Source organism: Oryctolagus cuniculus, chromosome 1 (genome assembly GCF_051225735.1).
Source record: "Oryctolagus cuniculus isolate XC-2025 breed Fujian yellow rabbit chromosome 1, ASM5122573v1, whole genome shotgun sequence".
NCBI lineage: Eukaryota > Metazoa > Chordata > Mammalia > Lagomorpha > Leporidae > Oryctolagus > Oryctolagus cuniculus.
Window position 1 is genome coordinate 122,169,027 of NC_142867.1, and position 20,560 is coordinate 122,189,586.

General features: G+C 50.7%; 1 protein-coding gene across 4 annotated transcripts in view; it reads right to left on the reverse strand.

Annotated features, from left to right (window-relative positions):
• ETS1 (ETS proto-oncogene 1, transcription factor) overlaps window positions 1-20,560 on the reverse strand; it is a 135,239-nt gene that overhangs the window by 22,425 nt on the left and 92,254 nt on the right. For all 4 annotated transcript variants that reach the window (XM_051842815.3, XM_051842861.2, XM_070071146.2 and 1 more), the window contains 4 exon segments: window positions 9,860-9,979; window positions 8,198-8,398; window positions 4,722-4,799; window positions 2,846-3,094 (listed from right to left, as the gene is read on the reverse strand). In XM_051842815.3, coding sequence (XP_051698775.2) covers window positions 2,846-3,094; window positions 4,722-4,799; window positions 8,198-8,398; window positions 9,860-9,979 — 648 coding nt within the window.

A 20,560-nucleotide genomic window follows, 5' to 3' on the forward strand; every position in this document is an offset into this window, starting at 1 on the left:
CTGCTCCCAAAATTACAAACAAAAAAAAAAAATCCAGATAAAACGCATCTGAGTTGAGGTGTGCGTTCTGTCTGTCTGTCTACACCACCTGTCCCTCCAGGGCTGCTTGTAACAGAAAGGAGGAAATACCAGGTTCATCTCCTGCCTTCCTCTCCTCGTCCATTCAGCGGCACATAGGCTCCAGAAGGCAAATCAAGAGCTGCACAGGATTATGGGCCTGCCTACCCAGCCTGCTGCCACACTTGCACCTCTCTGTCTTTATTAAAAATAGAGGAGTTGTCCCTTCCAGCAATGCACGTGCAGTGACCCCAGGAGAACAGTCCACAACCAGAACGCCACAGCCTCTTCTCAGCAAACGGACTTTATGACAGCTCATAAAAAGGTGTTTGCTCATACCAGCAACCGATCTTAATGGTCATTCAGTTTTTTCTGGGAGACAAACACACCAAAACGCTAAGAAAGAGAATAAGTTTTCACAACAAAACAACCCACCGAGTCACAAACATTGAGGTTGCACTGCTGCTCCCTGAAATGATTCCATCTCTATCAGCCACTTCCACACTTGGAGGGCAAGGAGATCAGAGTTCCCACAAGCACAGTGGCTGAGTCTCCTAGGAGTTCCAACAAGCAATGGCACCAAACTAGGCCATCGCCAGGCCCTGGCAACCTCCCAAACATGAGCCAGACCCAGCACCGCCGAGAGCTGTGGTTAAGAGCAGTGGGCTGCTTTCATTCCAGCTCTATTTCACAACCGAGAGCTGGGAACCTTCATTTACTGGTATTTTCTCCAAAAGCGAGTTGGATCCAACTGGAAGAGATGGTGGGTTCTGCTACTACACCCGTGCAAGGAAGCACGGGTCCTCCAAGACGCTCGCCCGCCGGCCAGTTTTTCTGAGAAATGCTGCAGCGAGTCCTTCCAGAGCTATCCGAGTCCTCCAAACAGACCTCAGAGCTCTCAGAACCATGAATGGGGCAGCACCACAACAACCCACCCAACAGACCCACACAAAGACCGGCCTCAGAGTCCACATGAAGTGGGACACAGAAGCACTTTGTGTACCATCGTGCATATGAATACTACGATTATTAGTAATCAGCTGAGAGGAATGCTTTCAGTCTAGACCAATCGCACCAGCTCGGGCCCTTGGACCCGGTCCCATCTGCAGCACTTCTAACGAGCGGCCAGCAGCCCTGCACCAATGGCCTTTCCCTCAAGTGTCTGTGGCCTGAAGCTGGAGGCAGCGAGGAAGAGGGGAGCAGAGAGAAATACCTCCTGAGCCTTTCTAAGGGTCACTTCTGGTTTAGAGTCATTAATTTGGGGTTGGAGGGGTGGTAGGGTCCAAAACCAAGAACCAGGAAAAGGAGAGGGAGACAGACAATTACACAAAATGCAAAGCCAGACGTAATTTTTAGCAGTGGGCCAGGAGATCTACCCATAGTTACAACAGGGCCTGGCCCCAAACCCACAGCCCTGGCCTCACTGCACATATGTAAAGAAAGCCCCATGAGAAAGAGGGCCGTTCTAGCGCTCTGAGCCGCAGATACACACAGACACACACTTGTGTGTGTGCATTTAAATAGATACGCACCCAAAAATAAAAGACAGAAAGGGGAAGACAGAAGTGGTCCCACCCATTCCCCTTGGGTCTGAAACACAAACACACAGGGGCCCACAAAGGACGCCTGGAGGTTCTGAGTTTGGGGGACTTTCCCTGGACGGGACCTGCGGGGAGGAAGTGTGGGTCTGAACACTCGAAGAAGCTGACCACGTGCGGGGCCCGGGTTAGTACGTGTAGGGTGACTCCTCAACGCAAAAGTGCCCGGGGCTCCCCTCCGAGAGCCTGACAGTGGGTACCACACATGGTGGTACCTCTAACGGGCCAGCCCCAGCCTGACTTCTGTGGCCACAGACCGGCTTTCTCCCGTTCCCCTTCCTGTGTGTAATTATTTCCCACTTATCCACCACAAGGCATCTTTTTCAACTTTTTAGCAACCAGCTAGCTCTTCCTGGAGGAACAAATGCCCTCTACAATAGACTGCACTTGTCTCAGACACAAAACCACCTGGACACTCTGCGAAGTGGGCTGTGCCTCCGAGTGCTTGTGTCCCGGTATGCAAAGCTGGGTGTCAGCCACCTCTTTTTGAAATGTTTTCCTTCACTGTCAGTGAATATTTTGTCACTACTGTAACAGTCATGTCAACAGAGGACCTTCTTTTGGGAAGCTCTGGCCACCTCTGTGCCTGCTCATGGAGCTAAATACACACTTTCAACCACACTGCTGATGACCAGTTCCAAATAAGCCACTGGTTAACCACCTTGTATCTTCCCAAACCAGGGAAGTTACAGGAGGCTAAAGATCCAGGCTGGGTGGCAAAGGTCATCCCAGGTGCCACGCCAGGAGCCACTGTCTGATCTGAGGGTGCTCTGGGAGGAACTCAGAACACATGCAAAGCTTTGATCCCCCTGGGCCACTTTTACTTGACTGTGTCCTCTCCAAGCTAAATCCTCTCAAAGGAACTAGAATACGCCTTCAAAAATAACCAAACGCAGCTAGAGCCACTATATGGGTGACATACTTCACCCAAGTAAGACACCTGAGTGTTTATCCCGCCGGATTTGAGTTCTGCCAGGGAACCCCACCACCACCCACCCATCCTGGTCTGTGTCCTGACGATGACTTGGTTGAAAGGTCATGATGGGAAGGTGTTGATATCTAGACATTCCCAGATGGGAGAGCTGAGCCTGGGAAAGTCACAGGGCTAATGGCAGGGAGGGGACCTGAGAAGCTCCCAGAGTTTCGTCACTGTGGGAGACCTGGGGGCCTCTAGAGAAGACGTGACCTACCACGACTGGTCCGCCCCATGCACATGTTGTCTGGGGTCACGACTTCTTGCTTGATGGCAAAGTAGTCGGTCTGCAAGGGGTCGGTCTGGAGGGGGTCGCGCAGGATGACCGAGGGGTAGTCGTTCTCATACTTGAGAGACAGCAGTTCCTCCGAGCTGATGGGATGCAGGGTCTGGTAGGACTCTGTGATGAAGCTCGGCTCCGAGAACTCCGACGGAGGGACGCACTGGGCGTGCTCGATACCGTAGCCTAGAAACAGAGAGCATGTGCAATGGGACAGGGCAGAGGTGCGTCGCCCACACGCAGCTCTTGGCCATCTACAGTGCTCCACAGTGGGGAACGAGCTGACCACGCTGGTGAGGAAGAGGAAAACACTTTGAAATCAGAAGGGCTTTTTAACCCTCACCCCACTACCTCATAGCCACGGCCCTGACAAGCTGCTCCTGTTTTCTGATGTAGTATCCTCAGCTATAAAACAGGGAAGATGGGGCTGGCACTGTGGCGTAACAGGTAAAGCCACTGCCTGCAGTGCCGGTGTCCCATGTGGGCGCTGGTTCAAGTCCCGGCTACTCCATTTCCAGTCCAGCTCTCTGCTATGGCCTGGGAAAGCAGTAGAGAATGGCCCAAGTCATTAGGCCCCTGCACTCATGTGGGAGACTCGGAAGAAGCTCCTGGCTCCTGGCTTCCAATCGGCACAGCTCCAGTCATTGCCACCATTTGGGGAGTGAACCAGCGGATGGAAGACCTCTCTCTCTCTCTCTCTCTGACTTTCAAATAAATAAATCAAAAAAAAAAAAAAAAAAAAAAAAAAAACAGAGCAGGGAAGCTGACTGTCTTCTCTGGGGCATCGTGATGGACATCCAGAGGGCACCTATGTAAAATGCCCCAGCACTTCTGACACACACCAAGTCCTTAACACACAGCCGTTCACATTACTGCTGTCACTGGAATACTCCTTATAATAAAGCGCAAAGATACAATGAAAACAAACCTACGTCAGACTCCCTTTGCCAGGTAAGGCAGCCGGATAAGAACAGCCACACACCAATTCTCTTTCTCTGGTCATCCCTCCACTATGCTTAGGTGTCTTACGCTAAAAAAGGAGAAGGCTGTATTTTCTGTCACAGAACTTGAAGCTGCATGGTGCATTCTTAAAGAAGGACTTCCCAGGAAAACTGCCATCTCCACAAAGCAAAAGGCAAGAGCAGAGTGCAAGGTCAAATTCCCAAGCCAATCCTCTGACTCAGGAGCAGACAAGGTCAAAGTTTAGGGTTCAAGCTGTCTTCTTTTTGCACGAATTTCATGTGGAAGACATCGAAGAGCATGTAGAAACTCGCTAGGTTAAAACTAACTCACCTAGCACAGACGATGCGGCATAGCGGGGAAAGCCGCTGCCGCTTGCAAAGCTGGCATCCCACATGGGCACTGGTTCAAGTCCCGGCTGCTTCATTTCCTATCTAGTTCCCAGCTCCTGGCTTTGGCCTGACCCATCCCTGGCTGTTGTGGCCATCTGGGGAGTGAATCAGCAGATGGAAGATCTCTCTCTCTCTCTCTCACTCTGTGTGTGTGTGTGTGTTTGTGTCTCCCCCTCCCACTCTGACTTTCAAATGAATAAATCTTAAAAAAAAAAAAAAACTAACTCAATTGTTTAGGTTAAAACTCAACTGATGTCTAACACAAACAAACAGACTGAAAACTTTTGGCATTTTGTGGGAAATAATATGAAAAAAAAAAAAAAAAGAAAGGTCTCCATTTAATAAACGATTACTTCCCACAGGATTACCTTGAAGGAGCCTGAGATGAGCCGACTGGGGTCCCTCCCCAGGGTCCCACGCAAAGAGCAAGGTGAGGGAAGAGGAGCGGGAGCTGAACTTACTAATGAAGTAATCCGAGGTGTAGCGGGATTCTGGATAGGTAGGGTTGACTCCATTCACTTGATACGGTTTCACGTCCTCTGCAACAGACAGGGTCAGCGATGAAACCACGAGGGCAACACGCAAGTCAGCTTGGCCCGCGGCCGCCTTGGAAGCAGGGCCACAGTGACCTCAGCCCCTTCTCTAGGAAATCTGCATGCCTGTTAGCCATGCTGTCCGAGTCGGCCCTGACGGAGGCCTCTGAGGATGAGCTCACAACCCTATGGCTAAGATCATCATTTCAGTAGCTGCAGAGTGGGATTTAATATCTTGGAAAGAGAAATCAGTGAGTAATCCCTGAGGGCTGGGAAAGCAGCCGGGCCTCGCTCCCGACGCCTCCGGGCTGTGCGCACCATGTGAGAGTGGCACAGGCTTGAAGACAGACAGGGGGATACCAACTCGCCAATGGATTCACTCCCCAAGCTTTCCAGAAATAGATGGCAATCCCTAGGCAGAGGATGGCACAGCTTCCGTGTCTCCCGCAGACGTCTGTTTCTTGCATCGCTTTGTGTTTCTTGCATTGCCCTCAGATGGCAAGCACAGGCCCAGGCAGGAAGCAGGACGCTGGAAAGTGTGTAGTGCAATACTACAGCACTCCCACTGTGGCATCAAATGGCTGTCCAGGGGCCTACCTCTCCAGGAATGAGACAGGGATGGAGAGGTGGGAAACTGAGGGCTTCCAGAAAGCCATGGAATCAAACAGCAGTGTCTCTGAATCTCCAGTTCAACGGTCTGATTATATTGCATTGCAAAGAATCAGATTCGGGGCCAGCATTGCAGTTCGGTTAAGTCATTGCATGGGGCGCCCACATCCCATATAAGAGCTGGACTGAGTCCTGGCTCCTTCACTTTCAATCCTGCTCCCTGTTTATGTGCCCAGGAAAGCAGCAGAAGATGCTACAAGCACTTGGGGCCCTGCCACCTAAGTGGGAGACCCAGATGGATTTCCATGCTCTTAGCTTCAGCCTAGCCTAGCCCTGGCCCTAAAGGCCATTTGGGGAATGAACCAGCAGATGGAAGATTTTTCTTTCTCTCTCTCTTTCTAACCCTTCTTTCTCTGAAACTCTGCCTTTCAAATAAAATAAAAAATAAATCTTAGGGGACGGCTTTGTGGCATAGCAGGTAAAGCCACCACCTGTAATGCCGGCATCCCATATGGGTGCTGGTTCGAGCCCTGGCTGCTCCAATTCCAATCTAGCTCTCTGCTGTGGCCTGGGAAAAACAGCAGAAGATGGCCCAAGTGCTTGTGCATGGGAGACCGAGAAGAAGCTCCTGGCTCCTGGTTTTAGCCTGGCCCAGAAATGGCCATTGCAGCCATCTAGGGAGTGAATCAGAGGATGAAGATCTCTCTCTCTCTCTCTCTCTCTGTAACTCTTTCAAAATAAATAGATAAATCTTTTAAAAAGATGATTTTTAAATAAAAAAAAAAATCTTTAAAAAGAAGATGAAGAATCAGACACAGAGCGAGTGTACTGGCTTGGTTTTTCCCTCAGGCATTTGATGGTTTGTTGAAACTAAAGACTGCAGGGGAAAACAAGTTCATGCCTGTCTCCCAAAGACACAGGTCCCAGTGAGATGAAACGGTTCAATGCTGCTTCGGCAGCTTATCAGGTAGAAACATCCCCCGACCCCGTGGCCTCCCAGCCCGCTGCGAACAGCTGTGCTGTCGGGGCGTGTGTGGTCCTGCTGTTGTGTTGGCCTGGTTTCTCTGCAGCCTGGGGACAAACCCCTCGCTGCCCTCTTCAGGTATGTTTCTCTGCTGCCAGTCTCTCTCCACACGACATGGGGCAGGATGACAACAACAGGACGCCTGCTCTCACACCGGCCTGCACCCTAACTCTCGTGACTTCTCCTAAACAACTCTGTCACAGTAAGGTAACCCAAACCTGCCTTTGTGATAGATGTCCCTCCTCCCAGCCTCCTGTGTAATAATAATAATAAAGGAAATACAGGATGGGAAGTTAAACTGACAAAGATTAAAAAAAAAGATAGATGAAATTAAAAAAAAAAGGCTTAGAAGTTAAATACAATAAAGGTTAAGGAAATGAGCGAGATTGAGGAAATCAGCTAAGGTGAGCCTCACTGGAGGGACACAGACAATACAAGCACTTGCCCTTCCTACCTCACAGGGTCATCTCGAGGCTCCAGAGGGGAAAAACATCACTTAATGCACCTTGGAAACTAGAGACACAGAGACAGGCTTGGACACCCCAGAACACCTGGCAGCTCCACTCTGATACACAAAGGGGAACATTGTGTCTGTAGAACACATTTGGGTTGGACTGCCTGGCCCAGTCTGCTGCTGTGTTTAAAAGCCAGCAGTGAGATCAGATCTGTGCCGGGCCTGCCATATCTTCCCCTCTATAAACAGGTCGCTCATGTCAACACCTCCTCGTGGGCGTGTGTGCCGCTACGCAGAGTACACACCGGCGCTGTGGGGAAGACGGTGCAGCTGCCTGCCAGCCCCTGGGAACAGCAGCCACAGAAAAATCCACCTCGGTCTTTACAGCAGCTGAACAGGACTAGTAAAGATAACACTCTGCGCTCGGAGGCCCCGGATTTGGGGCTCTCTGGAGCAGCGCAGAAAAGGGTTTTGCGGAATGACAGTGCTAACCCCCAGCTCTCTCCCTGCCTCCAGCCTCTGTGCCCATGGTTGGAGCTGGTGACCACAGGCAGGGGTGGGCCTGGGTGAGAGAGGGCAGCAGGCTTCTAGGCTTACAGTCAGCTGGAGGGCACTGCTGACTGCTGGTAACTGCCATTTATTTTAAGAAGAAATACAGAAAAATAAGTGCAAAAACACCCAAGTTTGCCGCCTATTGCTGTTTCTATACTCAGCCAGGACTGTGGTACATGAGTCACTTGGTCCAAAAAGGTTGGAAGAAGCTGGTAGGGGAGGCCGTGTCATTATAAGGTTGCGACACAGCGTCCTGATATAACCCCGCTCTCTGCTCCAGATGTAAGGGTGGACGGCACCCGTACAACGCCAGTCCAGTTAGTGGGCAGAAAAGTCTGTCTTCTGAGTAAGATTTGAGAAGCTAGGCATTCCTGCGGGTGCAATCAGGTATTATGTGGCCACAGATCAAAGGAGTGTGTATTGAGATTTCAAGAAGGGGGAAAAAAAAACAGTCTACGGTTGGCTGTGGGCACTGTCTGTTCAAACAGTGCCTGGGCCTCAGATAAGGACTGGGTTCAGAATTTTGCTTGCTGAGAAGCCTCACAAGTACAATCTTGCCAAAGATTAACATCTGAACCCCCAATACATAGAAGAAAAGAAACTAATGCTTATTGAACAACTGCTATAAGCTACAGCTGCAGCAGGCACAGCCCACAGACCACGCATGCTGTAACAGGACACCCCGAGACAACGGCATGGGGGTTCCCACCCGCCACTCCTGCAGCAAACCCTGCACAAGCTCCACCTACCCCCCCCCACACTTACCTTTCTGCAGGATCTCCAGGTGCTCCCACAGGATGTCCCCCACAAAGTCTGGGGCCAGCTCAAGAAAGCAGTCTTTACCCAGGGCGCAGAGGGCTGCTCCATTCATACAGAACTTCTGGAAGTCCACGCCTTTCAGGCTGAACTCATTCACCGCCCACATCACCCAGTCACGCACGTGGGTTTCTGTCCACTGCCGGGGGTCTGAGGGAAAAGACCAAATGAGGGTCCAGCAAGTGAGCCTCTGGACAGGGCACTGGAGGGCCTGGCCTTAGCTGAGGACACCATCCTGCTCACAGAACCAGCTAGCATCGGCCTGCAAATGCTACCTCACTGGGCACCTTCCAGCCACATCCCCACCTGCTCCATGCTGCCAGCTAGGAAATCACTATTGTCAGCCAAAAAGTAACCTAAGAGCATTCTCTGCCGTCCGCTCAGGCAAAGATGTCCACAAATCTCCCTTCTCGCTGCCTTAATGCCATTAGACTTTTTTAAAAGCCCTGGACACAGAACAAATGGCTTCTTTAATAGCAATAATCATAGTAATATGTTTTCTAGGGATTACACAGGCCCCTCCTTGCTCCTAACTCTAACAGTAGACTTGAAACCATTCTTTGCAATTATTTTTATCTTAATCACATTTAGTAATAACCATGGCAATTAGTGGCAGTCATTCACCCAAATAGCTCTCGGTAATGACAAAAGTCCTAGGTGCCTGTATTACACTGGAATCCCTGGGGAGCTGCTGCCTATCCGAGGCTCTGCTGTGAAAGCATCGCAGTGTAGACAACACAAACTCTGCACGCAGGACCTGAGACTTAACTCGGTGACACCTGCTAATGACCGAGCCTTGGAAGGCAGCATAGCTGCTCCAAGAACACTCGTCCATCTAGCACACTGCTTCAGGAGACACTGCCAAGTGCAGTGGTCAGAACTGACTTTGTTCTGCCCCGTGAGTCTCCCGGAGCACCTGGCACTGCTGTCTGCTGAGGTTTGCAGTTAAGAAGTACACATGGGACAAGGTGTCTGGACACATTCAGAGTCTACCCAAGGCTTGGGTCTCCTGCGGTTGGGGACCTTTCATCTGGGGGCAGTGGCTGCTCCAAAGATAGGCCTACTCCTCTTCAAGACAAAAGCATCCCGCCTGGTCTCCACTGCTCCTGAAATGTACCCCAGGGAAAGCTGACGTGTTCCCCATCACGTCTCCCTTCTGACAGCTCTAGTTCCCCAGTAAACCCTCTGGATAAGAAGAGAAGGGAGCCTTCAGTCGATTCAGAAATGCAGCTCACTGGGCTCGGTTCATTCAACAGAAGCCCGGAGAGAGCCTAAGAGAGGGCTTCCCAAACTTGCCTGTACCAGTGCCACCAGCAAGTAAGATTCGACTGATGCAGAACAGGACCTGGGCTGTGCAAGTTTCCCAAGATCCAGAGGCGATTAGAAGGCGTGGACAAGTTTGGAAAGGACTGTCCCGAGAGTGGGAGGGGCTGACAGAGCCGGGAGCTGCAGAAGCAGCAGCAGGTGGGTCTCTGGCTGTTCCCACCGAGCCTGCAACCCTCCACCCACTGCTGCCAACCCCAGCGTGCTTGGCCGGACGTCTGCCCCACGGACGACACGTGATTCCCTTGGAGTCTGGCCTCGGACTGTTTTACAACTACAAACACGTACCTTTCGGGATTCCCAGTCTTTGCTGCTCTTTAGCAAAACCACTGAACGTAGCTTTCAAGGCCTGAGACATCATTTCTTTGCTACTGGGAGTCAGCAGTGGGACATCTGCACATTCCATATCTGGAAGGAAAAAGAATAGCATAGGAATAACTAGACTTAAACAGATTAGGTAACTAATCACTCATAAAGCCCAGCAGGACATGGATGGGCTAAAGACGACAAGCTGAGAAACACTGTAGTCACAGCCTCACCATAGGCCCCTAGTGGTTCAGACCCCAACCCCGCCCTACATCAGGGGCGGGACCATTTGTTTTGCCAAATGGCTATAGCATCATTTCCAGACCATACAAAATTATCAATTTAAAAATTAGCCTGCTTGGGACAGGCGCTGTGGCATAGTAGGCTAAGCCTCCACCTGCAGTGCTGGCAGCCCATATGGGCACCTGTTTGTGTCCTGGCTGCTCCTCTTCCGATCCAGCTCTCTGCTAATAGCCTAGGAAAGCAGCAGCAGAGGATGGCCCTTCAGCAGAGGATGGCCCAAGTGCACCCACACAGGGAGACCCAGAGGAGGCTCCTGGCTTCGGATCAGCTCAGCTCTAGCCATTGTGGCCACTTGAGGAGTAGACCAAAGGGTGGAAGATCCTCTCTTTCTCTGTAACGCTCCCTCTCAAATAAATAAATAAAATCTTTTTTTTTAAATTAGCCTGATACAGATTTATGGAAGTTCGAGTCCCGCCTTGGCACAAGTCTTAGCTAGCCTGCACTCGGACATTCCCCAACCCTGCCTTCCACAGTGGCCTGCGTCCAGAGCACCCGGATTCACCTCCCAGCTCTAGCTGCCAAGTCTACCTTCCTGCCAATGCAGACGCCGAGAAGCAGCAGGTGATGGCTCAAATACTTAGATCCCTGCCACCCACAGGGGAGACCTAAACTGAGTTCCTGGCTCCTGGCTCCAGCCCAGCACAGTCCCAGTCCAAGCCCTTGTAGATGGAAGGGATGTCTCCCTCCCTCTCTCTCTCTCTCTCATTGTGTGTGTGTGTGTGTGTGTGTGTGTGTGTGTCTAGCTCTCAAGTTAAAAAAATTTTTTGAGGGGTTTTCCACACAATGTGCTAGGCCCCCAAAGAAAAAAACCCTAACTCTTGGCTGTGCCCCTGCATAAAAGTATCTTCATTCTTCCTGTACTCCTCGACTAGTGAGCCCATAGTCCCTGCTTATCTTTCACCCTCACTGAAGATCTTAGCATTACTGCACATTTTGTCATCGACATAAAATAACATTCATTCCTTCAACAAATAATTATTTCGTACTTGCTTCATGCGAGGAAGGAAAGAAAAAGCAGTGAAGAGCTGAAAGGTGCCCGCCCCCATTCTGCAGAGGAGTCGGTCACTGAAAACCTGTTTACACACAAACGTTCAAATACAACATCAAAGGCGAAGTCAAGATGCAGCATTGGTGACCCAGGGGGACACCTGCAAGTCTGGAGGCACCATCGCAGGCTTCTCTTTGGATGAGAGACAGGTGGGACCGCAGAGCTGAAGGGTGCATGGGAGTAAGGGGAGGGAAGGATGCTCCGGAAGTGTGGGCCCCAGGGCACCTACATCAGCATCAGCATCAGCATCACGTAGAAACGGTTCAGACGCAAATTCTCTGTCCAAATTCCAGGCTTACTGAATCAGACCCTCCGGGATGAAGGCCAGGAATTCTGTGGCTTTCAACGGAGAATCCAGGTGATGCTGATGACTACCAGAGTGAGCAGACTACCATGTTTCACAGAGGGAAGCAGCAGCAAAGCGGGACGTGTGGCCGTGTGGCCGGGTGGGAGTTACGTATTTCAGTGTCACACAGATCAGTGCAGCTGCAGCAGGGTCCTGGAGCCTGAGGGGACGCTGGGGAGGGGTGCAGGGAGCACGCTAAGGAAGCGATCATTTAATCCCAGCAACGCAGACGTCACTGGAAGAAATCACACACACGACCACATCTTGCTGTAAGAGGATGGCTGTGGCTGTTCCGTAAAGGCTGATATGGCAGGTGACTTTGAATGGACGAGGGAAGACTTGTAAGAAAGCTACAGTACTGGTCGTGGTGAGGGATGCCAGTCGTCCTGACTAGCAAGGCGGCAGTGCCGACAGCAAGAGCTAACAAACCGGCAGTGCATTCGGAGGCAACCTCTACCACATCTGCTTTACGTAGGTGGAGACAAAGAGTGAGGGAGCCCAGCCTGCAGACTGACCAACGAGTCTGCTTGTGCTAGGCCCATGTGCACACCCATCGGAATCTCCATTGCATCCAATCCCTCCTAGACCTACAGGCCACGTCCATGGGGCGGGCCCAGAACCAGGGCTGACGTTTAACATCTCGACACACCTTGGCCACTTCTCACCGAAAACTAACACGCAAAGACATGAGCTGAGAATCTGCTGGTTTTCCTGTGGCTGGTTGGCAGCAATGCACTCCACTGTGGTGGCTTCCAGATGTTTCCACCTCCAGGGCGTCGTGTGAAATGGACTTAGGAAATGGCTGAGTTCCAGGAGAGGCTACTACAGAAGTTCCCCCAACTAGCCACTTCTGAGCCTTGGCTAGTTAAAAACAAACAAGCAGAAAAAGTCCCTGGACATACATAATGTGCTACAGGCTAAATCAACGGGCACACATGACAATGGGTGAGCTCCTTAAAAGGAACTTCTAAAATGAACGGAAATTGCACTGCACCGAAGAAGGCCAGGCAACATCTTCCCTCCCTGTTTCGTTTTAGCAATGTTGTCAAGAAATTGCTCAGTCCAAATCCTGCCCGGGAAGATCAGAAGGGCCCACTGGAGCTGCTCCCCCAGGCCCTGCCAGTGACCGGCAATCTAAGTTCCAGGGAGTGGTGAGTTCGGGTTGCCCTGGGACGTGCCCCCAAAAAAAATCTAGTGGAAAAATCAACATGCCTCCAGGAAGGTTGACAAAATGATGGAAAATCCCAGATTGTTAGGGGGAAAAATACGGGGGGGAGGGGCGAGAATGCTGATTACATAACATCGAGCATACAAACAATGGAGCCATCATCAAATGAGTCACTAAGAAACACATCAGTGCTCCCCGATCGTCCCCACTCTACTCATCCAAGAACAGCTAAGCCACAAGCCCAGAAGGGCCTCCCCTTAGAGAAGAAGTCGCCTTTACTACAGAGAAAGGGGCTCTTTAGGTCACCAGAGTATTACTGCCAAAAGAAGGGACAACGGTAGCTCCTAGCACAAAGCTAAACACACAGTCAATCAACCGATGTTCGGTGAATTGAATTTTTCCAAATCTGGATCAGCTCTGCTCCTTGCACCCCCATCCGACACAAACTCATGAACGAACTCTGTGTGGATTCTGTTTTGTGTGTTTGTTCCCGCCAATGGATTTATGACTTGATGAAAAGGACTTTACTGAGAGCCGAAATCAGCCAGGACAACACATGTGGAAAATACACTCCAGGTGGAGTGGACAAGGAATGGTTCTGTTGCAAACAGGAACTGCGGGAGGAGGACTGGCCAGGAGGCCCCAAGCATCTTCTCAACAAGCAAACCTGGGCAGGTGACGCCGTGGGACGGCAAGGCCAAGGGCGACAGCCCCAAGCCTGAGTCTGCTTCCTGTAACTCCACACGCTCCGGCAGCACGGCTGGACGGGACGCTGAGCTGACAACTCCCTGGACAGGTTTCTGCTTCCTGTCAGACAGCCCGCATTTCCGAGTTCTCTCTTGCTCTCTCGGAGGGAAGCAGCTGGAATTACTTTTGCCTGTCCACCTCCTGGCCATCTCCAAAAGTCCCGTTCACGCGCTGCCAGCCACAGCTGCACTGGGGCCCTGCCAGTGGTGCCTGGCTCTGCCTCTCTGGCTGTGGGATGCAAGTGCTGGTTATCTTGTTAAAGATGGGCTCGCAGCCCGCACCCAGTGAGGGCCAGCTCCGCCCACATGAGACACCTGCCTTTGGACCTGATGAGCTGCAGAAATGGCACATCACTGCTCCGGGATGCGGAGGATGCAGAAGTGAAAGTCACAGCTTTACCCATGTTAATTTTGCTTAAAAAAAAAAAAAATCAAATCAAATCAAAGCACCTCCATAAGAAAGAGAATTCTTGGCCCACATCATCTTTTTCAGTGAGGCGGGCCCTGCATTTGAATGATGATGAATAATCATGTTCAAAGGCAGACATTTATAGAAAATATTAAAATACTAAACTCATCATACGAGATACCCATGCAAAAATAAGAACTGTTCTGCATTGTGAAAGGAAAGCAGTGTAGAAACTGGGGAAAGAAGGAAGTATCCCAAGACTGCCCAGTGTTGGGGCACATGTGACGCAGCAGCTGTCCCTGAACGAGCCCAGGCGTTCTCAATGCAGGCGGACATCTCATCTCTCCCTGTGGCCTAACCCAAAGCCACCTCATAGATGTTTCAAGTGAAATGTAAAACAAGGGTTTCCATGCACGTACACAGAACGGCCAAGTTCAAAGCCGTATAGGTTGAGAGGACCCTTCAAGGGTGTGGCATGTGTCCTTTCATACCCTTAGTTCTTGGAAATCCAATGGCTCATACCAACAATGTCACCCACACAGAGTCTACCCTCCTGGTGGCTTCTGTTTGGGAGGAAGTTCAAGACATTGGTCTCACTGATCTCACTATTTTCTTCTCTCAGTGTAATGACAAATAGAAGCCTAGAGCACCTGGGGTCCCTGGGGTTAGGTGAGAGGTGCATGGCCAAGGACAAGAAATCCCAAGTGCACATCCCAGGCTCATGTGACCACTGCACTGGGCCAAATCCCAGCAGATGACGATACTAGTCCTGTGTCCCGGGCACTGTCACAGCAGAGAGGCATAAGGAAACACCAGGAATGAGTAATGCGCCGCGCACCTGCTGACAGCTTTTCAGCTCTCCAGAACTCTTCACATACACTATTCCACAACATCCTCACAACGCGGGGCTTTCGAGGGGCCTGGAGAGGTCCTACCGAGCCCCCATTGTATAGACAAGAAATCCAGACTCCAGGAGTTCAAGAGCTTGGCCTAAATCACAGGTCGGCAAGGTCCAGCCAGGACTGGAAGCCAGTCTTCCGACACTGGAAATAAGGAGTGGTTCTACTCTACCCTTCTACAAAAGGGTAGATCAGAGATCCAAAGATGATAAAATTTTCAGATCTGAGAAAGAACACCAGACTTCACATTTCTTAGTTTGAGAATTATTTACTCTGCAGGAAATAATCAACAACTTAAAGCTATCTGAAGAAATCCAGGGTGTCACATGGCTAGCCCCATAATGCCCTAATTGAAAGCCATCGTTGTCTGTGATCTCCTTTCCTGGGACTAAGACTAGCAGGCCTCCGTCCCTCCATGTGAAGCAAACAGGTGAAGTGACAACGGGGCTTCCTCCCTCCTCTGCGTTCACCAGCGACAGCCCAATGGGCCACTGTGCACGCAGCACAAGGTTAATTAGTTACATAAAGGCTCACGGAAATATGTGGCTTAAAGCAAAAGGAAACCAAGCAGAAAGCTTCCGGATCCTACACAGAAGGGAAACGAAATGGGAAGAGAGGATCCTGATGGTGTGAAAACAAAAGAAACAGAGGCGGGCCCTGGGATTGACCGACTTGTTGGTGAAAATCCATGAGCTCCGATGTCAATCGTGCCATGAAAAGAACCACACCGGGTAAGCTATCTCCCCAGGCCATTTCTAAAGGAGAGCTGTGGATAGCAGGTGTTTTTCTTTCTTCATTTGGCAGTTTTCAAGCTGCATGCAAGTAGGCTAAGGCTAATGCAAAGCAGAGAAATCAACGTCCCTGCTAGCCCCTCAGTGTTCATAAACCGAAAGCTATGAAAAAGCCCTGGACCACAAGCAGGGGAGAGCCCAGCATAAACGGCTCTGTCCCAACCCAACAGTCCAGCACTGTCCCCATGGATGGGACAAGGCGGGCCCTGGAACAGACTCCTGTCTGTCAGGGACACAGGCAACCCGGCTTCTACACTTCTCTTAAGTCCCCAACCCCCTCGAGGGCATCGGCCAGTAAAATCCACTCCGAAGAAGGGAGAGCGAAGCTGCACAGAAAATCCCCCGTTCACCCTCCAGTGACCTGGCTGACCCAAAATGCAAGCCTGTCTCAGATTACAGCATCCTGGCTCTGCTGCCAGCACACACAGCCACCGCCAGGGAACGCACACTGTTTGGGTACCATGCGCCAACTCTGCGGTGCGTGCCTCTTCGCCCAGGGAAGCTGCCCCAGGGCCCTTAGGGATGGTCTTCTGCGGGGTGCAGCACACCCCAAACTACCCGGAGAAGCCGGAGACAGAAGCCCACAGAGAGGGCCACGCTCCCAGAACATCTGTAGGAAGTGACCTCAGACTTCTGCCTCCTTCCCTCCATCCACCCCGCCCCATCCCCCAAAAGGCACTGCAACACATTATTACCACAGCAGTCCTGACGATTGGTGACTCACCAGGCTCACACATGGTTCCAATGAGCCCTTGACCATTACATGGTAGGGAAGCAGGAAAAACAAATGAAAGCAGCTGTAATTCGGCAGCGCCGGAGCCCAGACCTGCCAGACAAAAGGGACTGCAGGCATGTTCCCAAATTCGTTCAGGCACCTGACACGCAAAAGCTATTTTTAATCACTGGATTTATTTCTTTTCCTCCCCCTCCACCATGCTCCACCTCGGCAAATGTTTCGAAGCCGGAGCAAAACCCAAATCAGTTCCAGGTGTTCAGGGAAACCCAGAGAGGCTCTTCCGCTCCAGGATCCCATCCAGAAAGCACAACCGCCCCCGGGGGCCTGCAGCTCCGTCTTCCCCCACTTCCCTGGAATACTTTTCCCACCCTACACACTAGGCACATGGCGTGAAGGAGGAAACGTCGGAACCACGGCTGCAAAGACGTCCACACTAGCATCTTCTCCGGCAGCCGTGGGCAAGTACAGACACAGACACAGCACCCAAAGACCCGGAGGAGGAGCGGGCTTCTCTCTGCCTTGCCGTGTGCACGGGGTGAAGTGTAAGTGTGGGAACGCCCATGCCTGGCTCATGGTAGGTGCTCAATAAATTCTTGATGCGTTGGACTACCAAGCATTTCATGAAATGCAGGAGGATGTCAAAAACTTCAAGGATAATGTGTGTTAGGAAAACACAATTTGCACCAAAAGAAACTTTTAATTCCGTTTACTACCTACTTCCTGAAGTGCCCCCTCCTGTAAAGACTACACCATAAATGTAAGATTTTGTCAACGTTTTAGACAGAAAGAAGGATCAGGCAACTCCCCCAGGTACAACTATCCAACCAAGAAAGAGAGAAAAATGAATGCTAAAAAATCAGATTCTGAGATATAAATGGAAACTGACATCACCTGAAACTAGATCTCTTTTTTTTTTTAACAAAGCAGATTAATTTCTTACCTATTATGCACCCTCCACTTTGCTGGGGAAAATCCTTTTTGTAGCAATAAGCACCTAAAATCTAAATTATGTGTGCCCTGACCACACTTTCCAGCTATAGGAATGCAATGGACCCATTGAGAAAGAAGCACCTTTGAATTAACATGGCACAAAACACAAGTGTAATCTGATGCTACAAACTCGTTCCTGTATGCTTGGAATTTGCCAAAACTGAAGCTGTGTTTTACCCTGGTGTTTTACAAGTCAGGGAATATGTTTTAATGACTGAGATGAGGATTCCTGTGTGCACGGACCATCTCACAGGTTCCCCTCCACTTGAAGAAGTTAGGGTTCTTAAATGATCATCTTGGGTCAGTCACAAATGCCTCACCTGTCCCCTGGCCTGGCCTGTACCTAGGACTATACTCGACTCCCACCACAAGCCCTGCGTGCTGCACAGCTGGGCGATTTCTTGATCATGAAAAGCACAGACTCACAGCCTCCAGATTACATGGAGGGATGTGAATGGGGCCCTTTCAGCTCTCTCATCGCCTGAGTCGGCCGCACGGCATCCCATTGGTTCTTCCTGTCTTACGCTTCTGGGAGAGGGGAACTCCTGCCTTGCGCCTCCGACTGCAACACTCACCACAGGGTCATAAGGCCCGAGGCACCAGTGTGACACGGGACAGCCCCACTCAAGGAGAAGATGGAAAATCTCTGACATCCTGCGCCTCGCCCTGATCCCGGCTTCTGCTACTTCTGGTTTGCATAACAGTGCTGAGGCTCATCCTCTGAGACCCTGAAGATGCTGGCTCATTGGGCCAGTTAATTTCAAAGTCGCCTAATTCCTACCTAGGAGGATCATTACTGCTATCTGAGTAGCACTTTACACTTTAGAAAGAGTTTTCTGGAACATTCTAGAAGGATCCTCGAAACAACCAAATGTAGTATTATCTGCATCACAGAGGCGAGGAAGCTGGGGCTCTCAAAGGTGACCAAAACGACTTAACTAAGATTATCAAGACTCAGATCCTCAGACAATAAACTCAGGTGTTTTCTCCCTGGACCTGTCCACGCCAAGTTAAACACCAGGGAGGCAGAAACGATGGGGCAGAAGAATATTGCATTTCCTCCACCATTTTCGTTATAGGAAAAAAAAAGAAAACAAAAAACCTCTTGCTGGGGAAGGGCGGAGCCTCAGTCCCTGAGACTTCTGGCAACACTCTCGTCACAGGCTCCACGGCTCATCCTGCCCAAAGCCCTACTCACATGCCCGGCTCAGAGCCACTGGGTACTTGGTCTGGGCGGCAGAAGAGGTGTGGTGGGGGAGGGGTCCTGAGAATCACAAGGCAGGCCGGGCAGGGCAAGGTGGAGGATGAGGCATTTGCTCCATGGGCAAAGGAAAAACCTGGGCAAACAAATGGAGTGGAGCCCGTTTATTTAGGCTGGAAGAGTTAACGTTTTTCTGCACTTTTGAACTGTTTTCCTAAGGCCTGCCTCTCCCTCCCACGCAGGAAACAAACACAGCCCAGTGAGGGCTCTGGTGGCTCAAAGCTAGCCAGGCAAGGGCAGAAGGAAGCAGGGCTGGAGAGAAAGGAGAGGAGCCAGCCAAGGCAGGCGCTGGGAGAGGAGAGGGGAAGATCTGCAGAGAAGCAAACAGGGAGGGAGAGAGAGGAGAAGGCGGAGGGAGAGCATTCTGGAAAACTTGAAGCCAGAATCAAAGGACAGAAAGCAGAGTGGGAGTGGGCTGGCAGGAGGCAGCCGCTGGCTCCCAATTAATAATGTCCAGAAAGCAACATTTTTCCGTAGATTTTGAAAGGAAACTCTCTCTCAGCTTTCTTATTTATTTATACATTATATAAATACATTTTTAAACCAAAGAAGGACCATTTTTCCAATGGGAAAAAAAAAGAAGTCTTGTCAGAGATGAAAGCCAGTCTTCAAAAACCCCTCCGAGGAAGCTGAAACCCCACATGTCTTGGTGCGACAGAAAGGAAAACAAAGTGGACATTCTTTCTGCGTTCTAAGGCCTTTGTATGCAGATGTGTTTGGCTTTTAATAAATAAATCTGGACAGAGAAGGAAAAGCATGCTCACACACGTTCACCCAGTGCACTGGCTGGTCTCAACCCAGGAAAAGCCCAGTGAGAAAGAAAGGGTAGGTGAGTCCCTCTCCCCCCCCAGGACAGGAGACAACTAGCCATGCACACACTCGGCCCACGCTCTCCAAATCGACGGGGATACTTGCTCATGAGTGACAACAGCCAGCAGTGGGGCACTGGCACCAGACTTCCCCAGGGGTCTTTGCACGGAAGCTGGAAGAGGCTCCCTACTTTTCCGGGCATTCAGTTAAGCCATATTCATCACAAAAGGGTTATAAACACTGAATTAAAATCTACTGACTAGGGTATTTTTGGCTAACCATTACAACACAGCTTGGGCCACCTACCTACCATATCAGAGTGCCTTGGATACAGTCCCGGCTCCACTCCAGACTCTAGATCCCTGCTAATGGGCCTCCTAGGAGATCGTAGATGGTATCTTCAGCAGTTGGGTCCCTGCCCCTACCTGGGAGACTCTGGCCTGGCCTCACCCTGGCCATTGTTTGCATTTCAGGAGTGAACCAGCGGATGGGACCTGTGTGTATATGTATGTGTCTTCTTGTCTCTCAGCCATTCAATTTTTTTTTTTTTTTTAAGAAATCTGCCTTAGTACAAATGAATGCACTGACCCTAGTCCTACTGGTTGAAGACAGTGAGTACAGCGTTGACCTTTCTTCCTCTAACAGTGGTCATCCTTTCTGACCCAGACTTCAAACCCCTGGGTCGTGTCCACCACTCCTGATACTGTGGAGTCTCCCCATGCCCCTGCTGTATGCCCAGGCTCCTGACGAGCACCGTAAGTCCAGAGAGATCCAGAGAACGACCACCGTACTCCGTCAATTTAGGTTGGTTTCATACCAAGACAGCGCAGATATTTCTAACCAGCAACACTGCAAAAGCCGTTCAACTACACCGCCACCCAGAACACTTCTCCACATAAATAAATACGGAGCCAGCTCTGTACCGGGTGACTGAATCTTATTAACAAGCCAGTAGGGCTCTACCGTCACTCATCTTAAACTTCACCTTGTCTGATCCATGTTTCTGTGGGTAGGGATTCTTCTGGTACCGTGACTCTATCCTCAACACACCAGCTACCCTTCTCAGCACCGTGCCATCTGCAACCTACTAAGTTTGCTTTCTGCAGCCTTGTCTACTCGAAACCCCTGATAAAAACGTTGACAAGGCAATGACCAAGTACTGAGCTCCATAACCTA